This window comes from Hyperolius riggenbachi, chromosome 2 (genome assembly GCF_040937935.1).
Source record: "Hyperolius riggenbachi isolate aHypRig1 chromosome 2, aHypRig1.pri, whole genome shotgun sequence".
NCBI lineage: Eukaryota > Metazoa > Chordata > Amphibia > Anura > Hyperoliidae > Hyperolius > Hyperolius riggenbachi.
In genome coordinates, this window is record NC_090647.1 from 250,576,283 (window position 1) to 250,603,321 (window position 27,039).

Sequence of the window (27,039 nt, forward strand, 5' to 3'; positions counted from 1 at the left end):
AATCGATTTCAGCATGAAACTGATCACCGCCCCTCCCCGCCAGCTATACATTACCTGCTCCGGCCGGCGCAACTCCCCCAGTCTCCACTGTCGTCTTCTCCGCGCTGGTCTCCAGGTCCAGCTGGTTGGCTTCACTGAACTTCCTGCCGGGGCAGTGATCGAATCTGCTGTATATCGGTGGGAAAACCAGGATTAGTTCCTGGTAATTCTATTTTTACTAACACTCCAGGACAGTGACTTTGAGATAGGGCTCCACCCCCAGGAACAGGAAACGCCTGCGTGAGCTCACTATAACTTTGTTCCCCTGGTATCCCACCTCAGTTGTGTTGAATGACCGGAACCTTGTATATAGGATACCTTACTTTTATCTTCACCCACATCAAAATTATCTGCTTATGGGCGGGAACTAGGACTGTCCTGGAGGGTTAGTAAAAATAGAATTACCAGGAACTAATCCTGGAGGGTTAGATGAAAAAAACCAGGACAGTGACTTTGAGAGATGATAACTAAGTATCACCCACCTTAGGGAGGGACCACAGCTTGCGGGACCTTTCTTCCAAAGGATTGGTCTCCTGCTGACATCAAATCCAACCGATAGGGTTTGATGAACGTATTCATGTTCTTCCAGTTTGCAGATGTCTGATGCTGATCCCGGCGAGGGCACCGATCGGCTGCAGGGGGCTGAGGGAAGCCCCAGGTGAGTTCATCTCATTTTTTTTCCCATGGATTTAGGTTCACTTTAAGGACCGCGGTGCTAAACCCACCTAAAGACCAGGCCATTTTTCCTAAATTGGGCCACTGCAGCTTTAAGGGCCGGCTGCAGGGCTGCACAACTCAGCACACAAGTGATCACCCTCCCCCCATTTTCTCCCCACCAACAGAGCTCTCTGTTGATGGGGTCTGATCGCTCTAGTTTATTTTTTTTATTATAAATATTTAGGTTGTTTTATTTAAAAAAGTGTATTTTTTTAATGTATTTTCCCTCCCTCCCCCAGCCAGCCAATCATTGTGATCGGCTGTGATAAGCTTCAGCCTATCACCAACGATCGCTTCTGTGTCATACGGCTGTCCCAAGTACAGCGCTGTCTTAGATCGCAGTGCTGTACAGGTATACTAGACGGCAGTTTCGCCGTCTAACAGTCTCCAAGTGGCGATCGCCGCTGGGAGACTGAAGGCGGAGCAGAGTTTCGCCTTCCAAGCGGAGATGTGCGCGTATTAGCACGTGCGCTCTCCTGCTAACCCCATAGGCCGTTCACGCCAATCAGCGTGGAGCGGTCCTAGAGCTGCCGCCACGTTCACGGCGTGGAACGGCTGGCAAGAAATTAACAAGTTACTGCTGTATCAAAGCACCACAGCTGAAGTGTCAAAAATGTCAGGAACCTTAAAGGGTAAAAACTGTGGAACACGAACTGGTAAAAAAAAAAAAAAAAAGCGTAGTTACACATTCACTAAAAATCTATAGAGCCTGTCCACCTCTTGGCCTGTAACTGCTTGTAGGAATTATTGGGTGCATGCCTTTTAAAGTAAATGTATTAGCAAACAACGGGTACAATAAAGCTTTGTTGAATTCTGCTCACATGTATTGAAAAGCAGTGACATTTTAGCATAGCCGTCGACATTGAAGAAAAAACAACTTCTGTGAAGTTCAGTAGTATTTATAGCTCTGATGTGCTCTTAGAACCTAAACTAGAATGGTGAAAACTCTACATGCATTTTTCTAGGCCTTAGGATAAGAAGTAGCAGTAAAGATCTCCTTGACGTCACAGCACTTATATACACTTTATTTTACAGCATACATGTCAAACTCTGGCCCACGGGCCAAATAGTCGCCGAGAGTCATCAAATTTGGCCATCAAGTGGTTTTCACACTTGGTGCATTATGTTTAGCCCACTGTAGATCACTAGGGAAAAGATATGGGGAGGGAGGGGGAAAGCAGTAGACATTAGGGAACGGTATAGGGGAGTCACTAGACACCAGGAAAATGTATAAAGGGAGGAAAGTGACCACCAGACATTTTGGTTGGCCCATGTCTTAGTCCCAGCGTTCAGTTTTGACCCACTTTGTAATTCAGTTTAATACCCATTTTACAGCATCCAAAGCACATTGAGACAATAGTTATCAAGCTCATACTTTTGTATTCTGTATATTTTATTTTTTTTACAAAGGCACATGACCAAAACAAAAGTACATTCTATACAAGGTTAAAACTGGTAGAAATCCATTGACCTAAATAAAGCCAATCAGTGCACCAAATGCGTGATCCATAAACCTGTGCTGCTGGTCCCATAATGTACAGTCTCCATAAATATCCATTATACACATCCTTGGAGTTAAAAGTTCACATGACTTCGTATAGTATTTATTTCTTTCACCATTTCTTGAATAAGTTCAGCCCTAAAATAAGAAGTAAGTGAGAATATAAATAGAATATATAAATAAATGTGCACCCAATATACCAATCAAAACAGAAATGCCATATACAACAGTAGCCTGCAACAACTTTGGGACCAAGGATGTTACAATGACGTCCTCTGTGGCTGCCTGCTGCTGACGGGATGTAACTAATGTCCTTGAACTCCTGCCGCTCCCGATGCGATCACACTCGAACGGGGAGATTAAAGGGAACCTTAACTGAGAGAGATATGGATGTTTCCTTTTAATACCAGTTGCCTTGCAGTCCTGCTGATCTCTCTGGATGCAGCAGTGGCTGAATCACAACCCTGAAACAAGCATGCAGCTAATCCAGTCTGACTTCAGTAAGAGTACCTGATCTGCATGCTTGTTGAGGGGCTGTGGCTAAAAAGTATTAGACACAGGATCAGCAGGAGATCAGGCAACTGGTATTATTTTAAAAGGAAAAATCCATATCCTTCTCAGTTTAGGTTCCCTTTAAGCTGTCATATAACAGCCAACATCTCCCCAGCCATGGAGATTAGCTCCTGATCACGTACGATCGCCACCGATCATAGTAATTACTGAAGTAGCAGCGGCGACAGAAGTTTTTTGGTCAGATTTAATTTTTAAAGATTAATGTAGTTTTATATATCCAAGACAGTTTCTGGGGGTAAGGTGAGGTTTCCATCTGCACAGATAATCTAATTTGTGCACGTTTCCCAGGGCTCCCTACACAAGTACAATTATAACTTGAGGGGGGGAAAGAGACTCAGATACTTACATACCAAATGAATGATCCAGAGGCTTCTCAAGTCCTCATCGACTCCACCATTGCTAGCTGGAACCCTCTTCTTTGCAGCTGCGCTTCATCCTTGTATGAGAACGGCCACATTGCAGACCAGTAGGGATCATGCCTGCGCAGTACACTCCACACCACGTGCAAGTGATTCACAGCGACGCTCACGCAGGTGCTGTAGAGGACGACCTGGCAGGGTCGGCCTCTGCACCTTCGGGGACTGGGAGCCAGCGGCTGACAGCAGAGCTGCGGCGAGGGACATAGCTGCTGCTAGGGGCTGGAGGATGCTCCAGATAAGTAGGTGTCTTTTTCCAGCTCGGATATTACCTTTGTTGCTGGACATGGCCATCCATATATGAGATCCTACAAGCCCCTGAACTGGCCATCCATTACTGGCGGTAACAATCTCTAAAGCCTCATATATACACCAAACTGAACTTACCTTAGACGTTCCATTAAGCGATTTAAGAAAAAAAACTACCCAGCTCATTGGTCCCCTCCTTACTCTACCTAAGAGAAGCTGCTCCACCAAGAACTGCACAACTGTCTACCCTGCCCACATTGCAAAGGTACACGTCACTCAAGTGATGACAAGTGCTTAGGCTATAGAAGCTTGTGACCAGAACGGTCCATTTTCGATCCCTAAAGTTGACAGTTATAGTGTAGTGTATGTACCTTAAATTGTAACTGTCGGGCATACAATCAATTCTTTATTTTTATCTGGTAAACAAGTAATAAGGATGCTAACCAGGCAATTCAAAAGTTAAAAATCACTATTATTTTTAATCTCCATAAATCATAATTCCCCAGTTTCCCTGGCTCTTATTTGGTACATCTGCTGCACAAAGGAAGTTGCAGGGCATGCTGGGTTTTCTTTTTTCGTTCTTACTTTCCTCCCCTTTTCCCCTCAGGCATAACTAATGCAGCCTGATTGGCTGAAGCCTCTTTCCCTCCCGGGTGCTCCTCCCACACCTCTGTTCCTCTCCAGTTAGACAATTTCTCTCATGCTGAGAAAATCACTCAGAGCTAGGTGGGAGTGTCTGAAGACAGAGGAGGGTGGGCAATGAATACACAATCAGGCAGAGGAGAGTAAGGGAGGAAATTACATCAGGATTGGCTTCAAAATAGACAGTTGATTATTTTTTTTTTTACTATAGAAAAAAATCACTAAAATCAAAATGTGGACAGTGCAGTACATATGTTATGTAAGTAGAGCAAGTATTTATCTACTTATATAGATGTGTTTTTTTCTGAGGCAGTATGGCTGACAGCTCCTCTTTAAATCTTATCTTTAAAGAGTACCAGAGCTAGCATAAATGGAGGAATTGAAACTTACCCGGGGCTTCCTCCAACCCCACAAGCACGTGCGAGTACCTCGCCGGCGTCCAGACTGAACGTGACTGAGCCAGTTACCGCGGCTGAATGGCAGACCGCGGGAGGACAGCAAGGGACTGGAGGAAGCCCAAGTAAGTATGAATTCTTTCATTTATGCCAGCTCTGGTTTACTTTAACGGACATTTGTAATGAGAGGGATATGGAGGCTGCCATAGTTAGAGACACTGAAGCGAAAAAAAAATTATATGATTTGTATGTGTAGTACAGCTAAGAAATAAAACATTAAGATCAGATACATCAGTCTAATGGTTTCCAGTACAGTAAAGGTAGCCATACACTGGTCGATTTGCCATTAGATCGACCAGCTGACAGATCCCTATCTGATCGAATCTGATCAGAGAGGGATCGTATGGCTGCCTTTACTGCAAACAGATTGTGAATCGATTTCAGCCTGAAACCGATCACAATCTGTGGAGCCGCCGCTGCCGCCTGCCATGCATTACCTGACGCTGGTTCCCGGGCGTCTTCTCCACGCTGCACCCGCTCCATCCCGGCGCTTCCTGTGTCACTCCGTGACCAGGAAGTTCAAATAGAGCGCTCTCTATTTGAACTTCCTGGTCACTGCAGTGACAGGAAGCGCCGGGGTGGAGCGGGTGCAGCGCGGAGAAGATGCGGAGAAGACGCCCGGGAGCCAGCGTCAGGTAATGTATACCTGATCGGATCGGCCACCGCTAGCGACGCGCTCCCTACCCGCGGGCGAGCGAGGGTAATTTCCCGCACGGCGGGTGCGTTTAGTGCGAACGATTGGCAGCAGATTCGATCCCAGGATCGAATCTGCTGTCGAAACGGCCGCGAATCGGGCCAGTGTATGGCCACCTGAAGAGTTGAGAAACTCCAGTTGTTATCTCTATGCAAACAAGCCATTAAGCTCTCTGACTAAGTTAGTCCTGGAGAGGGCTGTTATCTGACTTTTGCGCAAAAAAAGTGGAATCAGCGCATTACCAGGCCGCCTCTGAATGGCCCCAGCTCAGAGATGCGCTGAGCCCCCCCAGAAACTGCAAACGCACCTTGAACCCAAACAGAGGCTCTGCATATACACCAAAGGAAACCTATTAAGTGGGAGCAGCTGACCAGAAATAAATCAATCAAACATAGCAAAGAAATGAACAGCGCTACTTAAAAACAGATGAGTGCTTACCTGCAAAAAAGTGCACACCCCACTCATGGGATTCAAATACACAATGAGCATACACATGACCTGTCTACCACTTGGAGGATGTTAGTTTCACTAACAATTTGCAATTTGTTAGGTACTTGTCCCTCCCACTGTCGTAGAAGTCTTTCCTCCATGGGAGGGGACCTAACACTAACTAAAACCTACCTGTGCATATGCATAGCCTGGGCGCGCTACCAGTAAAATTGAGAATTGCGCAAAAAAAGTGGAATCAGCGCATCACCAGGCCGCCTCTGAATGGCCCCAGCTCAGAGATGCGCTGAGCCCCCCCAGAAACTGCAAACGCACCTTGAACCCAAACAGAGGCTCTGCATATACACCAAAGGAAAACTATTAAGTGGGAGCAGCTGACCAGAAATAAATCAAATCAAAGAAATGAACAGCGCTACTTAAAAACAGATGAGTGCTTACCTGCAAAAAAGTGCACACCCCACTCATGGGATTCAAATACACAATGGGCTCTATTCTCAAAGAGCCAAAAGTACCGCAAAATTTTACCGGTAAATTCCCGCCAGCGGTAAACTCCGCATTTTTTTAGCATTCACTAACATTTTCCGCATGTTTGCCGCATGCGGGAAAAAAGATGCGGAAACAGCCATTATTCATGCGGGAATCATGCGGTAAAAAGGTCGGATGAAAAAGTGTTTAAAAAAAAAAGTTAAAGTCCAGCAAGCACAGCCTTTAAGCCTCCACACTTCATTAAAGTCAATGGGATTCGGAATATATCACCTACTACTTGTAGGTGATAAAAAAAATCGGTAATTAACGACGAAATGATGCGCCTGAACATTTTTGAGAATTGATCTTTTATTGCGGAAAATACCGACTTTTGCGGAAAGTTCTCCGCATGAATCCCGCACTTTTACCACACTTTTTCCGCATGCGGGAAAAACATGCGGAAAATTTAGAGAATGCAAACTTGACGGTATTTTGGGTGCAAACTTCCCGCATGTACTTTACCGCATGCGGGAAGTCTTTGAGAATAGAGCCCAATGAGCATACACATGACCTGTCTACCACTTGGAGGATGTTAGTTTCACTAACAATTTGCAATTTGTTAGGTACTTGTCCCTCCCACTGTCGAAGAAGTCTTTCCTCCATGGGAGGGGACCTAACACTAACTAAATTCTACCTATGCATATGCATAGCCTGGGCGCGCTACCAGTAAAATTGAGAATTGCGCAAAAAAAGTGGAATCAGCGCATCACCAGGCCGCCTCTGAATGGCCCCAGCTCAGAGATGCGCTGAGCCCCCCCAGAAACTGCAAACGCACCTTGAACCCAAACAGAGGCTCTGCATATACACCAAAGGAAAACTATTAAGTGGGAGCAGCTGACCAGAAATAAATCAATCAAACATAGCAAAGAAATGAACAGCGCTACTTAAAAACAGATGAGTGCTTACCTGCAAAAAAGTGCACACCCCACTCATGGGATTCAAATACACAATGAGCATACACATGACCTGTCTACCACTTGGAGGATGTTAGTTTCACTAACAATTTGCTCAGCTGGGGCCATTCAGAGGCGGCCTGGTGATGCGCTGATTCCACTTTTTTTGCGCAATTCTCAATTTTACTGGTAGCGCGCCCAGGCTATGCATATGCATAGGTAGAATTTAGTTAGTGTTAGGTCCCCTCCCATGGAGGAAAGACTTCTTCGACAGTGGGAGGGACAAGTACCTAACAAATTGCAAATTGTTAGTGAAACTAACATCCTCCAAGTGGTAGACAGGTCATGTGTATGCTCATTGTGTATTTGAATCCCATGAGTGGGGTGTGCACTTTTTTGCAGGTAAGCACTCATCTGTTTTTAAGTAGCGCTGTTCATTTCTTTGCTATGTTATCTGACTTTTATTATCTCAACTGTAAGTGAACTGTTTACTTTTTCTCTGCTAGAGGAGAGGTCATTACTTCACAGACTGCTCTGAAAGAATCATTTTGAATGCTGAGTGTTGTGTAATCTGCATATATTATAGAATAATGCAATGTTAGAAAAGAACACTATATACCTGAAAATAAAAGTATGAGAATATTTTCTTTGCTGCTAATCTTCTAGTAATTATTCATAGTACACAACCAATTCACTATATCATATTTTTTTTTCGCTTCAGTGTCTCTTTAATTCCTTTTAAACAATACCGGTTGCCTGGCTATCCTGCTGATCCTCTGCCTCATACTTTTAGCTATAGACCCTGAACAAGTATGCAGCGTTTCTCATTTTATTGTCAGATCTGACAAGTTTATCTGCATGCTTATTTCTTGTTTGATTCAGACACTACTGCAGCCAAATAGACAAGCAGAACCGCCAGGCAACTGGTATTGTTTAAAAGGAAGTAAATATGGCAGCCTACAGATCCCTCTTGTAACAGTTGTCCTTTAACCTTCCTAGCGGTAAGCCCGAGCTGAGCTCAGGCTATGCCGCGCAGGAAGATATCTCAGCCCCTGGTGGGGCGATTTGTGCCATTTAAAGTGCTGTGCGCGCAGCTAGCACTTTGCTAGCCGCGCGCACAGCTTGATCGCCGCCGCTCTGCGGCGATCGCCCGCTCGCAGCGGCAGAAGAGGCCCCCCCCGCCAGAGCCCTGCGCTGCCCGGACCAATGAGTTCCGGGCAGCGCTATGGGCTGGATCGGAGGCGTCTGACGTCAGGACGTCGGCTGCCGTCCATGACGTCATTCCGATCGTCGCCATGGCGACAGGAGTAGCCAAACAGGGGAGCACGTTATATACGCGTTCCCCTGTTTGCTATTGATGCCGGCGACGATCCCACTAGAGGGACACATGCGCCCTCTAGTGGTGTTTCATGTAGCTACCACTCTGGTAGCTTTACATGAAACACAAAACAATAAAAAAATAAAAAAAAGGATTTTTGCTTATTTGGCAAAAAAAATTAACCGCCAGGGAGGTTAAAGTAATTCAGTTTACCTTAAAGGGGCACTACAGTGAAAAATTTAAAATATGTGCAAACAGACAAATAAGTATGTTTTTTCCAGAGTAAAATGAGCCATAAATTACTTTTCTCCTATGTTGCTGTCACTTATAGTAGGTAGTAGAAATCTGACAGAAGTGACAGGTTTTGGACTAGTCTATCTCTTCATAGGGGATTATCAGCAAGGCTTTTCTTCTTTGTAAAGATATTCCCTAAAAAGGATTTAAACAATGCTGCTGGCCAGCTTCCCTGCTTGCTACACTTGCTACTGTTTTTTGGCAGTTGGACAGAGCAACTGCCATTCACTAGGTGCTTTTGAAAATAAATAAATCCCTGAGAATACCCTATGAAGAGATGGACTAGTCCAAAACCTGTCGCTTCTGTCAGATTTCTACTACCTACTGTAGGTGAAAGCAACATAGTAGAAAAGTAATTTATGACTCATTTTACTCTGGAAAAAACGTACTTATTTGTCTAGGTTTGCACATATTTTACATTTCACAATTTTTCACCATAATGCAAAAACATTTAATTTAGACTTATTTCACCTTTTCTAAAAGTTTAAATCACGGGCTACTACAGTTGCATTGTCTGTCTGTAATTCTGAATCTGTTACCCTGATATGTTTTAATGAACTATGAAGCACCATCTTCACATATAATATCACCCGGATTTCCTACAGCTCTGGTCTAATTATCAGATCAAGCAAAAATGACTCATATACAGAGAAAAAAAGCCTAGCTCAAGCGACTCCAGTGATCTACTTCTCATCCACACCCTAAAGTGCAACTTCACTTCAGTTATAAAAAAAGAAAAAATACCTGTTATACAGGTTATTTTGTAACTTCATACTATTAAAAAATATTAAAAAATTGTCTTTTTCATTTGCAGCCTGATACAATTTTCTAACACTGTCTGGGAACTGGGCAATGCTTGCCTTCGGTTGTTTTTCAACCAGTGTTCCGCGGCACACTAGTGTGCCGCGGAACGTTGCCTGGTGTGCCGTCCTCTTCTCCCCCTCCCGCCCGTGCCGCCGCTGTTATTAGCATAGCAGCGGCCGCTCTCCCCTCTCCGGCGCCTGTATATTCTAGCAGCGTATCTCCGGCTGCTCTGTCTGTGTGATGCGGAAGGAGGGAGGGCTCGGTTCCCATAGTAACGGCGATACATATCGCCGTTACAGGAAGCCGCTGCCCGGATGCTTCCTTCCGCATCACACAGACAGAGCAGCCGGAGATACGCTGCTAGAATATACACGCGCTGGAGAGGGGAGAGCGGCAGCTGTTAAGGTAATAACAGCGTTGGCCGTGGGGACGGGCGGGAGGCACTATACTGGCTATCCTGGGGCACTATTCTGGGGCACTATACTAGCTATACTGGGGCACTATTCTGGCTATACTGGGGCACTATACTGGGGTACTATTCTGGCTATACTGGGGCACTATACTAGCTATACTTGGGCACTATACTGGGGCACTATACTAGCTATACTGGGGGGCTATACTGGGGCACTATACTAGCTATACTGGGGCACTATACTAGCTATACTGGGGCACTATACTGGGGTACTATTCTGGCTATACTGGGGCACTATACTAGCTATACTTGGGCACTATACTGGGGCACTATACTAGCTATACTGGGGGGCTATACTGGGGCACTATGCTGGCTATACTGGGGCACTATACTAGCTATACTGGGGCACTATACTAGCTATACTGGGGCACTATACTGGGGCACTATACTAGCTATACTGGGGGGCTATACTGGGGCACTATGCTAGCTATACTGGGGCACTATACTGGGGTACTATTCTGGCTATACTGGGGCACTATACTAGCTATACTTGGGCACTATACTGGGGCACTATACTAGCTATACTGGGGGGCTATACTGGGGCACTATGCTAGCTATACTGGGGCACTATACTAGCTATACTGGGGGGCTATACTGGGGCACTATGCTAGCTATACTGGGGCACTATACTAGCTATACTGGGGGGCTATACTGGGGCACTATGCTGGCTATACTGGGGCACTATTCTGGCTATACTGGGGCACTATTCTGGCTATACTGGGGCACTATACTGGCTATACTGGGGCACTATACTGGCTATACTGGGGCACTATACTGGGGGGCTATACTGGGGCACTATACTAGCTATACTGGGGGGCTATACTGGGGCACTATGCTGGCTATACTGGGGCACTATACTAGCTATACTGGGGCACTATGCTGGCTATACTGGGGCACTATGCTGGCTATACTGGGGCACTATTCTGGCTATACTGGGGCACTATTCTGGCTATACTGGGGCACTATGCTGGCTATACTGGGGCACTATGCTGGCTATACTGGGGCACTATTCTGGCTATACTGGGGCACTATACTGGCTATACTGGGGCACTATACTGGCTATACTGGGGCACTATTCTGGCTATACTGGGGCACTATACTAGCTATACTGGGGCACTATGCTGGCTATACTGGGGCACTATGCTGGCTATACTGGGGCACTATTCTGGCTATACTGGGGCACTATACTAGCTATACTGGGGCACTATGCTGGCTATACTGGGGCACTATGCTGGCTATACTGGGGCACTATGCTGGCTATACTGGGGCACTATGCTGGCTATACTGGGGCACTATGCTGGCTATACTGGGGCACTATACTGGCTATACTGAGGCAACTAAACTCCCTACACTGGGGCAACTATGTTAGCTATGCAGCCGCAACTCCGCCCGTCGTCATCGCCGCCGCCCCCCCCCCCCCGGTCAGGCAGTGTTCCCCGGGCCGGAAAAGGTTGGGAACCACTGGTCTAGAAACATACACTGCCCTGGATAGCAGGAAGTGACTTTGGCCTCAATTCACTAAGATCATGCTGGAGATAATAAGGCAAGAGAAAACTTACCTCCACTAGTAAGAGTTATCTTATCTCTTAATTCCTTACGTTACCTCTTCTGTAGTTAATTTACCTCCTCTGTAGTTATTTTCACACGCAGTTAATGAACAGCCTGTCTTTAACTCTGGAGTTATTTTAAGGATTAAAGAGTTAACTTAAAGACAGAAGAGTTAACTTTAGGTTTGCCTGAGGTAAAATGTTTCCTGAATACTACTACATGCCTTATCACCATGGTAACAACTCTAGAAGAGTTATTAAAGACAGGAGATAAGCTTAGTGAATTAAGGCCAATGTCTGTTTCATGAAGCCACAGGAAAGTGAGGGATGTTGCAGCAAAGGCACTGACCAGACATCTGAACAGAGGAACACTGGCACAGGTGTGGGACATCTTGGGTCATTACAGCTGCATGAATTACTTCTATGCAGAACCACCAACCATGAGAACATAATCCTTTTTTTTTTTTTACAACTACACAATAAGAAAAATAAATCCAGCTAATGTATGTATTCTCTTATCACCTACATTTGGTGTCCATAGTCAAAAACAGGAAAAGGGGGCGCAGGAACCCTTGTGGAAAAAAGGGCGCCGCCAGAGGCACCCATTATAAGAGGTGCAAATTGTGGCAAAGGGAAATATGGGCAACAGATAAAATCGTGGGCACCGAGGCATACCAATATGCAACTTGCGGCATTATATAGTGGGCGCAAATCGCGGCTTTGAGTTTGGGGGTGTAAAGCATCGGCAGAGGGAGGTCTTGGGGTTAGGCATCGGCAGAGGGAGGTCTTGGGGTTATATGTGTGACATTAATAAACTAGCAATGGTTTTCTACATAAATAATTTCACTGAATAACTAGTTTACAGCAAGAATAAAATGGTTTGTAGTATTATAATTTCAACTGTATGTACTTACTGTCCCTTTAACACAGTCTGGATGGTCTTTTTCTGGTAATCACTGAGCGTTAGGTTTGATGCCCTTGGATTTTTCCCCTTTTCCATCTGCTTCTCCTGATAAGCTAGTTTCATTCTGATCTGTATTGAAATGGAAACAAACGTTCTTTAAGTAAATAATTAATGTTCAGCTACAGTTGCAATCATGGAGAAACAATGTACAGACCTGCTTTATTGCATTAGCCAGGTGGTGCAGCTGTTCAGACATTGCCTGCAGTTCTTTCTTCATGTCTCGCTCACTGTCTGATAAAACCCGGAGTCGCGTTCGGAAGCTGCGCAGTACTGCCTGCATCCTAATAAAACACGTTACCAAATGTTTAATTCGCCTCAAAATGATCAATATGATGATGTGGCTGATAAACAGAAACACTTTTAAAAAAAAGGAGCAGTCTGGTGCAATATCCCAGTACAACCAGCTGAGGACTTGTATGACAACAATCCAGGGAAGAAGGCAAGGGATGACATTCAAAATATGGCCTTTGCTCAATTAGGGGGAAAAAAAAAAAAAAAAGGAAATGATCGTTCATTGTCATGTCATTACCACATCATCCATAGTGCTGTACCAAATAAATACAAGACATGGTTGCATGATTTAACCCCTTAAGTACCAGCGGTCTCTGTCCCTGCCCCCTTAAGGACCAGAGATCGCTGGTACAATGACAACGGAATACAGACGAATCGCCGCATATACCCGCCGCAACCACTATCACCGCCGCACGCTGGGATCCTTAGGACATCCACTCTGCTGTCTCTATGACGCCAGAGTCATGTGAGTCTGTCAGGAGCCGCTTTCATTAGCTCCTGATCATGTCTATCAATGTAAGCCTATGGGAGTTGCTTACATTGATAGACACAGCCAGAAGCCAATGAAATCGGCTCCTGACCGGCTCACAGGGCTCTGCCGTCATAGCAACGGCAGAGCAAGTAAGCTGCGACGGGACACGGCGAGGATTTAGCGGTGAGATCGGTGGGAGTGACGAAGACGGCGGATGCGCGCCGTGGCGGTGATTGAAATCTACGCCCTGCCAGCCAGATAACCACCAAAACAGGGCATAGATTTCAATCACCTTGGTCTTTAAAGCGGATCCAAGATGAAAAACTAACTGTAACAAGTAACTTGTCTATTTATCCTATCTACAGTTAAGATAGTTTACACAGCAAATCTAGCTGCAAACAGCTTCACTAGAATATGATTATTTCTTCCTGTGATACAATGACAGCCGGCTTGTTGTTTGTAAACTCAGCCTGTGTACTCAGCCTGTGAAAAAAACCTAATCCACCCTCCTCCTCCCTTCTGCCTCTGAAATCTCTGGCTAGTAATACCTCCCCCTCATCCTGCCCAGACTGAGCTCCCATGAGCCCTTGCTACTGTCTGAAAATGCCTCGGCTCTCTGAAAACCTGTGGGCGAGGCTTGTTTAGTTTATAGGGAATTAGAGTATTAAAACAAAAAAAGTATTTGGCTTGAGGAATGCCCTATAAACAATAGGAGAGGAACACAGTTAAGCAATGAGTAAAAGTTCATCTCGGATCCACTTTTAGTTAAAGGGGCTATACAACATAAATGTGTCAGTAACCAATAAGGTTGTATAGAAATAATTTTAGATACATGTGACTGCAGGGAGGCATGAAACTATTCAGACTCTGTTTACTGCAGCCTCATGCTAAATAACGGTTTATAAATAAAGTTGAATAACGTGAACATATTACGAAGACATAACCGCATTAAAGGACATCCGAGGTGAGAATAAACTAATGAGAAACAATTGTATCTGTCCTGAGCATACTTTTGCTAGGGGCCTGATCGCACCAGGGGGTGTTACCAACCACCCTAATCTTCTTGTTGGACATTTAACCACTTCCCGACCGCCGTATGTACAATTGGCGGCCGGGAAGTGCACCCCGCAAGGACCGCCGTATTGACAATTGGCGGCGGTCCTTGTAGGGGCATGGGCGGAGCGATCGCGTCATCAGTGACGCGATCCTCCGCCTCCGCCTGGCGCCGCTCACCCGCCGCAACATCCCGCCGGCTATACGGAAGTGCCGGCGGGATGTTAACCCCGCGATCGCCGCATACAAAGTGTATAATACACTTTGTAATGTTTACAAAGTGTATTATACAGGCTGCCTCCTGCCCTGGTGGTCCCAGTGTCCAAGGGACCACCAGGGCAGGCTGCAGCCACCCTAGTCTGCACCAAAGCACACTGATTTCTCCCCCCCCCCTGCCCCAGATCGCCCACAGCACCCATCAGACCCCCCCTGCCCACCCCCCAGACCCCTGTTTGCACCCAATCACCCCCCTAATCACCCATCAATCATTCCCTGTCACTATCTGTCAACGCTATTTTTTTTTTATCCCCTACCCTGCTCCTTGCCCCCTCCTGATCACCCCCCACCCCTCAGATTCTCCCCAGACCACCACCCCTGTTTACTGTATGCATCTATCCCCCTGATCACCTGTCAATCACCCGTCAATCACCCCCTGTCACTGCCACCCATCAGCCAGCCCCTAACCTGCCCCTTGCGGGCAATCTGATCACCCCCCCACACCAATAGATCGCCCGCAGATCCGACATCAGATCACCTCCCAAATCCATTGTTTACATCTATTCTCTCCTCTAAACACCCACTAATTACCCATCAATCACCCATCAATCACCCCCTATCACCACCTGTCACTTTTACCTATCAGATCAGACCCTAATCTGCCCCTTGCGGGCACCCAATCACCCGCCCACACGCTCAGATTGCCCTCTGACCCCCCCTTATCAATTCACCAGTGCATTAATTACATCTGTTCTTCCCTGTAATAACCCACTGATCACCTGTCAATCACCTGCCAATCACCTATCACCCATCAATCACCCCCTGTCACTGCCACCCAACAATCAGCCCCTAACCTGCCCCTTGCGGGCAATCTGATCACCCACCCACACCATTAGATCGCCCGCAAACCCGCCGTCAGATTACCTCCCAAATGTATTGTTTACATCTGTTATCTTCTCTAAACACCCACTAATTACCCATCAATCACCCATCAATCACCCCCTATCACCACCTGTCACTGTTACCTATCAGATCAGACCCTAATCTGCCCCTTGCGGGCACCCAATCACCCGCCCACACGCTCAGATTGCCCTCAGACCCCCCCTTATCAATTCGCCAGTGCATTAATTACATCTGTCCTTCCCTGTAGTAACCCACTGATCACCTGTCAATCACCTGCCAATCACCTATCACCCATCAATCACCCCCTGTTACTGCCACCCAACAATCAGCCCCTAACCTGCCCCTTGCGGGCAATCTGATCACCCACCCACACCAATAGATCGCCCGCAGATCCGACATCAGATCACCACCCAAGCGCAGCGTTTACATCTATTCTCTCCTCTAAACACCCACTAATTACCCATCAATCACCCCCTATCACCACCTGTCACTGTTACCCATCAGATCAGACCCTAATCTTCCCCTTGCGGGCACCCAATCGCCCGCCTACACGCTCAGATTGCCCTCAGACCCCCCCTTATCAATTCGCCAGTGCAATATTTACATCTGTTCTCCCCTGTAATAACCCACTGATTACCTGTCAATCACCTATCAATCACCCCCTGTCACTGCCACTCATCAATCACCCCCTGTCACTGCCACCCATCAATCACCCGCTGTCACTGCCACCCATCAATCAGCCCCTAACCTGCCCCTTGCGGGCAAACTGATCACCCACCCACACCAATAGATCGCCCGCAGATCCGACATCAGATCACCACCCAAGCGCAGTGTTTCCATCTATTCTCTACCCTAAACACCCACTAATTACCCATCAATCACCCCCTGTCACTGCTACCTATCAGATTAGACCCCTATCTGCCCCTAGGGCACTCAATCACCCGCCCACACCCTCAGAATGCCCTCAGACCCCAGCCCTGATCACCTCGCCAGTGCATTGCTTGCATCTATTCCCCCCTCTAATCACACCTTGAGACACCCATCAATCACCTCCTGTCACCCCCTAGCACACCTACCCATCAGATCAGGCCCCAATTTGCCCCGTGTGGGCTCCTGATCACTCGGCCAATCCCTCAGATCCCCCTCAGACCCCCTTGCGATCACCTCCCCAGTGCATTGATTGCATCTATTTTCCCCTCTGACCACCCCCTGAGACACCCATCAATCACCTCCTGTCACCCCCCTAGCACTCCTATCCATCAGATCAGGCCCAATACAACCTGTCATCTAAAAGGCCACCCTGCTTATGACCGGTTCCACAAAATTCGCCCCCTCATAGACCACCTGTCATCAAAATTTGCAGATGCTTATACCCCTGAACAGTCATTTTGAGACATTTGGTTTCCAGACTACTCACGGTTTTGGGCCTGTAAAATGCCAGGGCGGTATAGGAACCCCACAAGTGACCCCATTTTAGAAAAAAAGACACCCCAAGGTATTCTGTTAGGTGTATGACGAGTTCATAGAAGATTTTATTTTTTGTCAAAAGTTAGCGGAAATTAATTTTTATTGTTTTTTTTTCACAAAGTGTCATTTTTCACTAACTTGTGACAAAAAATAAAATCTTCTATGAACTCGCCATACACCTAACGGAATACCTTGGGGTGTCTTCTTTCTAAAATGGGGTCACTTGTGGGGTTCCTATACTGCCCTGGCATTTTAGGGGCCCTAAACCGCGAGGAGTAGTCTAGAAAACAAATGCTTCAAAATGACCTGTGAATAGGACGTTGGGCCCCTTAGCGCACCTAGGCTGCAAAAAATTGTCACACATGTGGTACCGCCGTACTCAGGAAAAGTAGTATAATGTGTTTTGGGGTGTATTTTTACACATACCCATGCTGGATGGGAGAAATTTCTATGTAAATGGACAATTGTGTGTAAAAAAATCAAACAATTGTCATTTACAGAGATATTTCTCCCACTTAGCATGGGTATGTGTAAAAATACACCCCAAAACGCATTATACTACTTCTCCTGAGTACGGCGGTACCACATGTGTGGCACTTTTTTACACCATAAGTATGCTAAGGGGCCCAAAGTCCAATGAGTACCTTTAGGATTTCACAGGTCATTTTGCGACATTTGGTTTCAAGACTACTCCTCACGGTTTAGGGCCCCTAAAATGCCAGGGCAGTATAGGAACCCCACAAATGACCCCATTCTAGAAAGAAGACACCCAAAGGTATTCCATACGGAGTATGGTGAGTTCATAGAAGATTTTATTTTTTGTCACAAGTTAGCGGAAAATGACACTTTGTGAAAAAAAACTATTAAAATCAATTTCCGCTAACTTGTGACAAAAAAATAAAAACTTCTATGAACTCACCATACTCCTAACGGAATACCTTGGGGTGTCTTCTTTCTAAAATGGGGTCATTAGTGGGGTTCCTATACTGCCCTGGCATTTTAGGGGCCCTAAACCGTGAGGAGTAGTCTTGAAACAAAAATGACCTGTGAAATCCTAAAGGTACTCATTGGACTTTGGGCCCCTTAGTGCAGTTAGGGTGCAAAAAAGTGCCACACATGTGGTATCGCCGTACTCGGGAGAAGTAGTATAATGTGTTTTGGGGTGTATTTTTACACATACCCATGCTGGGTGGGAGAAATACCTCTGTAAATGACAATCTTTTGATTTTTTTATACACAATTGTCCATTTACAGAGGTATTTCTCCCACCCAGCATGGGTATGTGTAAAAATACACCCCAAAACACATTGTACTACTTCTCCCGAGTATGGCGATACCACATGTGTGGCACTTTTTTGCACCCTAACTGCGCTAAAGGGCCCAAAGTCCAATGAGTACCTTTAGAATTTCACAGGTCATTTTGAGAAATTTCGTTTCAAGACTACTCCTCACGGTTTAGGGCCCCTAAAATGCCAGGGCAGTATAGGAACCCCACAAATGACCCCATTTTAGAAAGAAGACACCCCAAGGTATTCCGTTAGGCGTATGGTGAGTTCATAGAAGATTTTATTTTTTGTCAAAAGTTAGCGGAAATTGATTTTAATTGTGTTTTTTCACAAAGTGTCATTTTCCGCTAACTTTTGACAAAAAATAAAATCTTCTATGAACTCACCATACTCCTAACGGAATACCTTGGGGTGTCTTTCTAAAATGGGGTCATTTGTGGGGTTCCTATACTGCCCTGGCATTTTAGGGGCCCTAAACCGTAAAGAGTAGTCTTAAAACGTAATTTCTCAAAATGACCTGTGAAATTCTAAAGGTACTCATTGGACTTTGGGCCCTTTAGCGCAGTTAGGGTGCAAAAAAGTGCCACACATGTGGTATCGCCGTACTCAGGAGAAGTAGTATAATGTGTTTTGTGGTGTATTTTTACACATACCCATGCTGAGTGGGAGAAAGATCTCTGTAAATGGACAATTGTGTGTAAAAAAAATTAACAAATTGTCATTTACAGAGATATTTCTCCCACCCAGCATGGGTATGTGTAAAAATACACCCCAAAACACATTATACTACTTCTCCTGAGTACGGCAATACCACATGTGTGGCACTTTTTTGCAGCCTAACTGCGCTAAGGGGTCCAAAGTCCAATGAGCACCTTTAGGCTTTACAGGGGTGCTTACAATTTAGCACCCCCCAAAATGTCAGGACAGTAAACACACCCCACAAATGACCCCATTTTGGAAAGTAGACCCTTCAAGGTATTCAGAGAGGGGCATGGTGAGTCCGTGGCAGATTTCATTTTTTTTTGTCGCAAGTTAGAAGAAATGGAAACTTTTTTTTTTTTTTTTTTTTCACAAAGTGTCATTTTCCGCTTACTTGTGACAAAAAATAATATCTTCTATGAACTCACTATGCCTCTCAGTGAATACTTTGGGATGTCTTCTTTCCAAAATGGGGTCATTTGGGGGGTATTTATACTATCCTGGAATTCTAGCCCCTCATGAAACATGACAGAGGGTCAGAAAAGTCAGAGATGCTTGAAAATGGGAAAATTCACTTTTTGCACCATAGTTTGTAAACGCTATAACTTTTACCCAAACCAATAAATATTACACTGAATGGGTTTTTTTTAATCAAAAACATGTTTGTCCACATTTTTCGCGCTGCATGTATACAGAAATTTTACTTTATTTGAAAACTGTCAGCACAGAAAGTCAAAAAAAATCATTTTTTTGCCAAAATTCATGTCTTTTTTGCTGAATATAATAAAAAGTAAAAATCGCAGGAGCAATCAAATAGCACCAAAAGAATGCTTTATTAGTGACAAGAAAAGGAGCCAAAATTCATTTAGGTGGTAGGTTGTATGAGCGAGCAAAAAACCGTGAAAGCTGCAGTGGTCTGAATGGAAAAAAAGTGGCCGGTCCTTAAGGGGTAGAAAGCCCTAGGTCCTCAAGTGGTTAATATAATCGCACTTAAAATGAGGAGGGTGGGATGAAACCTCAAAAAGCCCAAGATCCTCCATTGGAAACATCTCAGGAGTATCAGAAAAACTCTAGTGGAAAAGGGGTATTATAGCGACAATATTTTATTTGGCAATAAAGGTGCATCGGTGTTCTCATTAGCCCTAATTTGCAAAACAATACACCTTCATGGCATGCATATATAAAAAGCTAAGTCCCTGATGTAACAATATATCTATTCTCTTTTAAATTCCATAACTTTTTTTTTTTTAGTGGGCAAATAAAATAGTGTAGTTCACTATTATACATGTTCACTAGAATCACAGCTTTCTATACAAAAACAAGTGAAAGACATGCATGGTACACACAATGCAATTTTCTGACAGTTTTACTGTCAGATCGATTATTTCCAACATGTCTGATCTGATTTCCGATCGATTTTTCATAGAAGAGAACAGAAAATCGGAAATCAGATCAGACTTGTTGGAAATAAATCGTTCTGACAGTAAATCTGTCAGAAAATTGCATTGTGTGTACCTAGCATTCGATACTCACGGACTGAGCGCTACTTCTACATTCTAAACAATATTATATTCTTCCAAATGCAACCATATTTACAGAACAGAACCTGCCTACAATAAACTATACATAGATATGCAACCTGTATATCAAAGTTGTCTTTTATACCAACCTGTTGATAAGAGCTTCCTGTTTGTCTTTAGCCTCTTCATATTTCTCAGCAAGGCGTTCAGCTGTTTCTTTAAGGCTTTGTCTAAAAATGTAAAAATATTGTTATATAGCCCCACACAATTCCAGACAATTAATTTAGGTTTCCCATTAAACCCCCAGAATTACAATAGTAAATAAAATGATGACTATCTCAAGAAAAAAAAAGTCACACAAGTCTGCCACTGCCGTCTGCAAAGAAGCCTCCTCTGTAGCAATAAGAATTAGTCTGATTACTGTCACTGAGCACGCTATTCTGGGGCCTAAATCATCGACGCAGCTTTGAGCTGAAATTAGCTGTCTCGCCAGGAACGTTCCTGCCAAATTAACATTAGTCAGATTCATCAGCAACAGCTGCAGAACACAAAAGCTCCATAAGGGCTGGAACCCACAGGAGCGCTTTTGGCAGCGTTTTGGCAGCACTGCGATACGCTAGCAGTTTGCCAAAACGCTGGGCTAATGTTAATGGATGGGGCAACTTCCACAGGAGCGTTTGCGTTTCTCAGAAACGCAAACGCAGGACATGCAGCATTTTGGGAGCGTTAGCGCTTCAATGTAAAGTATTGAACTGCTAGCGGAAACGCTCAGCAAAACCTAAACTGAGCGGTTTTGCTAGCATTTTGCGGTTCAGCACACTAACAAAATGAAAAATAATTCACAGGACCAATCAGGATAAAAACGCAAAACGCTAGGCACCCGCTGGGGAAAAAAATACAATGTTGCAAAACACGACCAAAAACGTGCATGAATCCGCTTGCAAACCGCTCAGACAAAACGCTAGCGGTTGCGTTTTGCGTTTGCGGTTTTCAGTGGGTTCCAGGCCTAAGAGAGCAGAGGGTTAAAAGGAAGGTCCAAGCAAAATAAAAAAAATGAGTTTCACTTACCTGGGGCTTCTACCAGCCCCATGCAGCAATCCTGTGCCCTCGTAGTCACTCACTGCTTGTCCAGTCCCCCGCTGGCAGCTTGCCAACCTCGGAGGTCGGCGGGCCGCATTGCGTACATTTTTACGCATTCCCGCTAGTGCAGGAACATTAACACATACATTTTTTACGCATTGAACCAGTAATGCGTAAAAATGTATGTGTTAATGTTCCTGCACTAGCGGGAATGCGTAAAAATGTACGCAATGCGGCCCGCCAACCTCCGAGGCCGGCAAGCTGCCAGCGGGGGATTGGAGCAGCAGTGAGTGACTACGAGGGCACAGGATTGCTGCATGGGGCTGGTAGAAGTCCCAGGTAAGTGAAACTCATTTTTTTTATTTTGCTTGGACCTTCCCTTTAAGAGAATCTAGCAAGGCTGCAATTTATCCGTGTCCTTAGGAATTCAGGTGAATTGGCCTAGAGGTCTTCTTTAACATTTCTCTTCACTCAACAGCCTGCTGAACTCAAAAGGCCCGGAGACTGGGTAAGGAATGGTAGCTATACTAATGCCTTTCCAGCATACACATTGAGCACACACTGCTTTATCAGAGGACTGGTGGAGGTGGGCTGAGACAGCACTGCCGATAGGACCAGAAAAATTGCATTTTTAACTATATATGGTATACAAATGAGCAGAAAATGTGAGCAAACATGTTAAAGCTATCTGACAAAAATTAAATGACAGACTATGATCCAAGCAGCAAAAAAAGTTAACTGCTGCTAGATTTAACACCTTTCACTTGTGGAAAGACATGCTAATCTGCAACATCCATCGATGCCTGTAGCTTGATTTTTTTTATAACAGTTCAGCCTTATCAGGTTTCTGTTTGTTCAAAGCACTATGATACAAGTGAATGCAACATTGTGACAATACATTAGTGCTCAACATAGAAAATAACTTACCGATCTTCTTTACAGTGGCGCAAATCCTCCATCTGTTTCTCTTTCTGTACCATTAGTAACTTCACTCTAAACAAAAATTTTGCCAATGCAAAATTCTCCATCAGTATCCAAGTTTTTTAATCCAAAGAGATGGCGTTTAGCTAATCATAGTATAAAATAGATTTAGCAAGCTCTAAAAAAAAAAAAAAAAAACAACTAGTAATCACCGTCTTTGGATCTCTTCCCTTGCCAGATCCTGTTTGAGCACATACTCCTCTCGGTACACCTGAATTGCTCTACTCAGTAACTGCAGACATTCCTCAGGTGGAGGAGAAGAATCCTTGTTTGATGACCTATAAAAAGTAAGAATTGGACATGGTTATGTTGTGTTTGTCTCAGTGTTGAGACAAATGTTAGACCTAACCAAGAAGTAACAGAAGACTTCTACCAATGGAAAGTTACCTGCTTGTAAATGTCAATTCAGACATATCTGCCACAAACTGGCTAGTTTTCAAAGTCTACCAAGGTTATACATTTCTTTCAATAGACTACAGGTAGCCATACACATGGATCTTCTTTCAGTTCCTTGCAGATTTGATTCATCTGCTGGGAATCTATTCTCCAAAATGTCAGATTGATTGATTTTTTTTTATCGATTTTGACACCAAAAAAATAAATAAAATATTGGTTGAAAATAGACAGCATGGAAAATTTAAAACAAATCAGGGGCAAGAGCATTGGCAGATGGATGACCTGTAGCTTTGCACTACATCAAACAGTGCAACTCTGCAGTTTGATCGATTTTCAATAGATTCCCTGCTGGGATTTATAGGAAATTGATGTGCAGTGTATGGTAGGAATGGATTCCTTCTAAATGAATTCTTTTCAGAAAGGAATCAATCGTCTTGGAACATTTGCTGGAAATCTATAAGTGTTTGGCCATCTTAAGAGACTTAGATTTGCATACACAGGCCTCAATTCACGGAGCATTATCAAACGTTTATCAAACACTTTATCAAACGTTTGATAATTTACCTCATGGGTAAAATCTCATTTTGAATTCACTAAGGTGTTATATATTTGTTGAACGTTTTATCGGTAAAACATTCGATAAATATATAACACCTTAGTGAATTTGAAATGAGATTTTACCCATGAGGTAAATTATCAAACGTTTGATAAAGTGTTTGATAAACGTTTGATAATGCTCCGTGAATTTAGGCCACAGTGTCTAGAGTCTTTATTTTCCACACATCTAGTATAAACTGTGCAACTTTTAGGAAAAAGCTACAGAGAATCAAGTTTCAATCCTGCACAGTATGTGGATAAGGTATGTCCAAATCTTTATAACTGAAAAATCCTTTATCCCACTGGAGAGATTACATCTAAAAATGTCAAGGACAAAGTCGATGCAGACGTAGTGAGATGTGGGTGTCAAAAACACCCTCTAGTGAGAAGATACAGAGACAAAATTGGAAGCCCAATGGTGTAATACGTCAAAAACAATTGAACGTAATAAGAGTAAGACACTACTCACAAAGGTGGGTTGCAGAGGGGCAACTGACCACAGGAAGCAGGTGGAGACAACAAACCCGACTCCACTCGGGGTGGTCCCTAGGGACCTGGATGCAGTCGCTCTCCTTGGTAAAAGGGGACAGATGTTCACCGTGGTCTGTCTCCACCCCTCAGACGGATGAGGTAAGGGGGTAGGATTGCACAATAAGGGTATAAGAGGCGCCCTGGTGTGATATAAAAGCATCTAAAAGCAGTTTAAAACGGGAAATAAAATTTGAGGTAGTAAGCTACCTCAAATTTATTTCCCAGTTTTAAACTGCTTTTAGATGCTTTTATATCACACCAGGGCGCCTCTTATACCCTTATTGTACTTTCTTAAAGAGAACAAGAAGAAGAATATGGAGGCTGCCATCTTCATTCTCTTACAAACAATGCTAGCTGCCTGACTTCTGTGCTGATGCTCTGTCTCTATTACTTTAATGCTGGCCATACACTAGTCGATTATAGGAGAATAAATTGACCAATCTAATCTTAGAATCAATTCAAAATAACTTAATCGATCGAACATGAATAGATTTTTTGCCCATACACTAGGGTCGATTTTTGTTCCATTTTTCCACCTTTAATCAATCAGAGGCTATTTTTGATCACAAAATAAGCACCCTAATCAAACGACGATCAAATACATAATGAAAAGATCTCGATTCTTTGAGTTTAAAGGTGGTCTGGAGCCACCTTGTGGCAGTTTTCTATAGATCATATAATGGTTGATTAGGTTTGCTAGGTTTTTCTCTAGGCATTCCAGTTTCTGCCACATCCTAAAAACACACTGATAAGTTCTCTCCCAAAACCTGAAGAGAAGTCTCTGTAGGGATATTGGACTGGCTGTGGTAATGATTAACCACTTGAGGACCACAGTCTTTTCGCCCCTTAAGGACCAGAGCCTTTTTTTCCATTCAGACCACTGCAGCTTTCACGGTTTATTGCTCGGTCATACAACCTACCACCTAAATGAATTTTACCTCCTTTTCTTGTTACTAATACAGCTTTCTTTTGGTGCTATTTGATTGCTGCTGCGAGTTTTACTTTTTATTATATTCATCAAAAAAGACATGAATTTTGTCAAAAAAATGACTAACTTTCTGTGCTGACATTTTTCAAATAAAGTAAAATGTCCTATACATTTGAGCGCGAAAGTTATTCTGCTACATGTCTTTGATAAGATAAAAAAAAACATTCAGTGTATATTTATTGGTTTGGGTAAAAGTTATAGCGTTTACGAACTATGGTGCCAAAAGTGAATTTTCCCATTTTGAAGCATCTCTGCCTTTTCTGAGTACCTGTCATGTTTCATGAGGTGCTAAAATTCCAGGATAGTATAAATACCCCCCAAATGACCCCATTTTGGAAAAGAAGACATCCCAAAGTATTCAGTGAGAGGCATGGTGAGTTCATAGAAGATTTTATTTTTTGTCACAAGTTAGCGGAAAATGACACTTTGTGACAAAAAAAAAAAAAGTTTCCATTTCTTCTAACTTGCGACAAAAAAAAAATTAAATCTGCCACGGACTCACTATGCTCCTCTCTGAATACCTTGAAGTGTCTACTTTCCAAGATGGGGTAATTTGTGGGGTGTGTTCACAGTCCTGGCATTTTGGGGGGTGCCTAATTGTAAGCACCCCTGTAAAGCCTAAGATGTTCATTGGACTTTGGACCCCTTAGCGCAGTTAGGCTGCAAAAAGTGCCACACATGTGGTATTGCCGTACTCAGGAGAAGTAGTATAATGTGTTTTGGGGTGTATTTTTACACATACCCATGCTGGGTGGGAGAAATATCTCCCTGTAAATTACAATTATTTTTTTTTTTTTTTTTTTACACACACAATTATACATTTACAGAGATATTTCTCCCACTCAGCATGGGTATGTGTAAAAATACACCCCAAAACACATTATGCTACTTCTCCTGAGTACGGCGGTACCACATGTGTGGCACTTTTTTGCACCCTAACTGCGCTAAGGGGCCCAAAGTCCAATGAGTACCTTTAGGATTTCACAGGTCATTTTGCGACATTTGGTTTCAAGACTACTCCTCACGGTTTAGGGCCCCTAAAATGCCAGGACAGTATAGGAACCCCACAAGTGACCCCATTTTAGAAAGAAGACACCCCAAGGTATTCCGTTAGGAGTATGGTGAGTTCATAGAAGATTTTTTTTTTTTTTTTTTTGTCACAAGTTAGCGGAAATTGATTTTAATTGTGTTTTTTCACAAAGTGTCATTTTCCGCTAACTTGTGACAAAAAATAAAATCTTCTATGAACTCACCATACTCCTAACGGAATACCTTTGGGTGTCTTCTTTCTAAAATGGGGTCATTTGTGGGGTTCCTATACTGCCCTGGCATTTTAGGGGCCCTAAACCGTGAGGAGAAGTCTTGAAACCAAATGTCGCAAAATGACCCGTGAAATCCTAAAGGTACTCATTGGACTTTGGGCCCCTTAGCGCAGTTAGGGTGTAAAAAAGTGCCACACGTGGTACCGCCGTACTCAGGAGAAGTAGTATAAAGTGTTTTGTGGTGTATTTTTACATATAACCATGCTGGGTGGGAGAAATATCTCTGTAAATGACTTTTTTTTTTTTTTTTTTTTTTTACACACAATTGTCCATTTACAGAGAGATTTCTCCCACCCAGCATGGGTATGTGTAAAAATACACCACAAAACACATTATACTACTTCTCCTGAGTACGGCGATACCACGTGTGACACTTTTTTGCAGCCAGGGTGCGCTAAGGGGCCCAACGTCCTATTCACAGGTCATTTTGAGGCATTTGTTTTCTAGACTACTCCTCACGGTTTAGGGCCCCTAAAATTCCAGGGCAGTATAGGAACCCCACAAGTGACCCCCATTTTGGAAAGAAGACACCCCAAGGTATTCCGTTAGGTGTATGGTGAGTTCATAGAAGATTTTATTTTTTGTCACAAGTTAGTGAAAAATGACACTTTGTGAAAAAAACAATACAAATCAATTTCCGCTAGTTCTTCTATGAACTTGTCATACACCTAACAGAATACCTTGGGG

At 43.9% G+C, this 27,039-nt stretch overlaps 1 protein-coding gene across 3 annotated transcripts in view; it reads right to left on the bottom strand.

Annotated features, from left to right (window-relative positions):
* Positions 1–2,131: 2,131 nt before the first annotated feature.
* NUP88 (nucleoporin 88) overlaps positions 2,132–27,039 on the bottom strand; it is a 58,044-nt gene continuing 33,136 nt past the window's right edge. For all 3 annotated transcript variants that reach the window (XM_068268495.1, XM_068268494.1, XM_068268493.1), the window contains exons 12-17: positions 22,671–22,796; positions 22,465–22,530; positions 20,607–20,687; positions 12,705–12,831; positions 12,501–12,619; positions 2,132–2,395 (exon numbers count right to left, since the gene is read on the bottom strand). In XM_068268495.1, the coding sequence (XP_068124596.1) occupies positions 2,332–2,395; positions 12,501–12,619; positions 12,705–12,831; positions 20,607–20,687; positions 22,465–22,530; positions 22,671–22,796 (583 nt within the window). In that variant the 3' untranslated portion in view covers positions 2,132–2,331. The remainder of the gene's footprint in view (positions 2,396–12,500; positions 12,620–12,704; positions 12,832–20,606; positions 20,688–22,464; positions 22,531–22,670; positions 22,797–27,039) is intronic.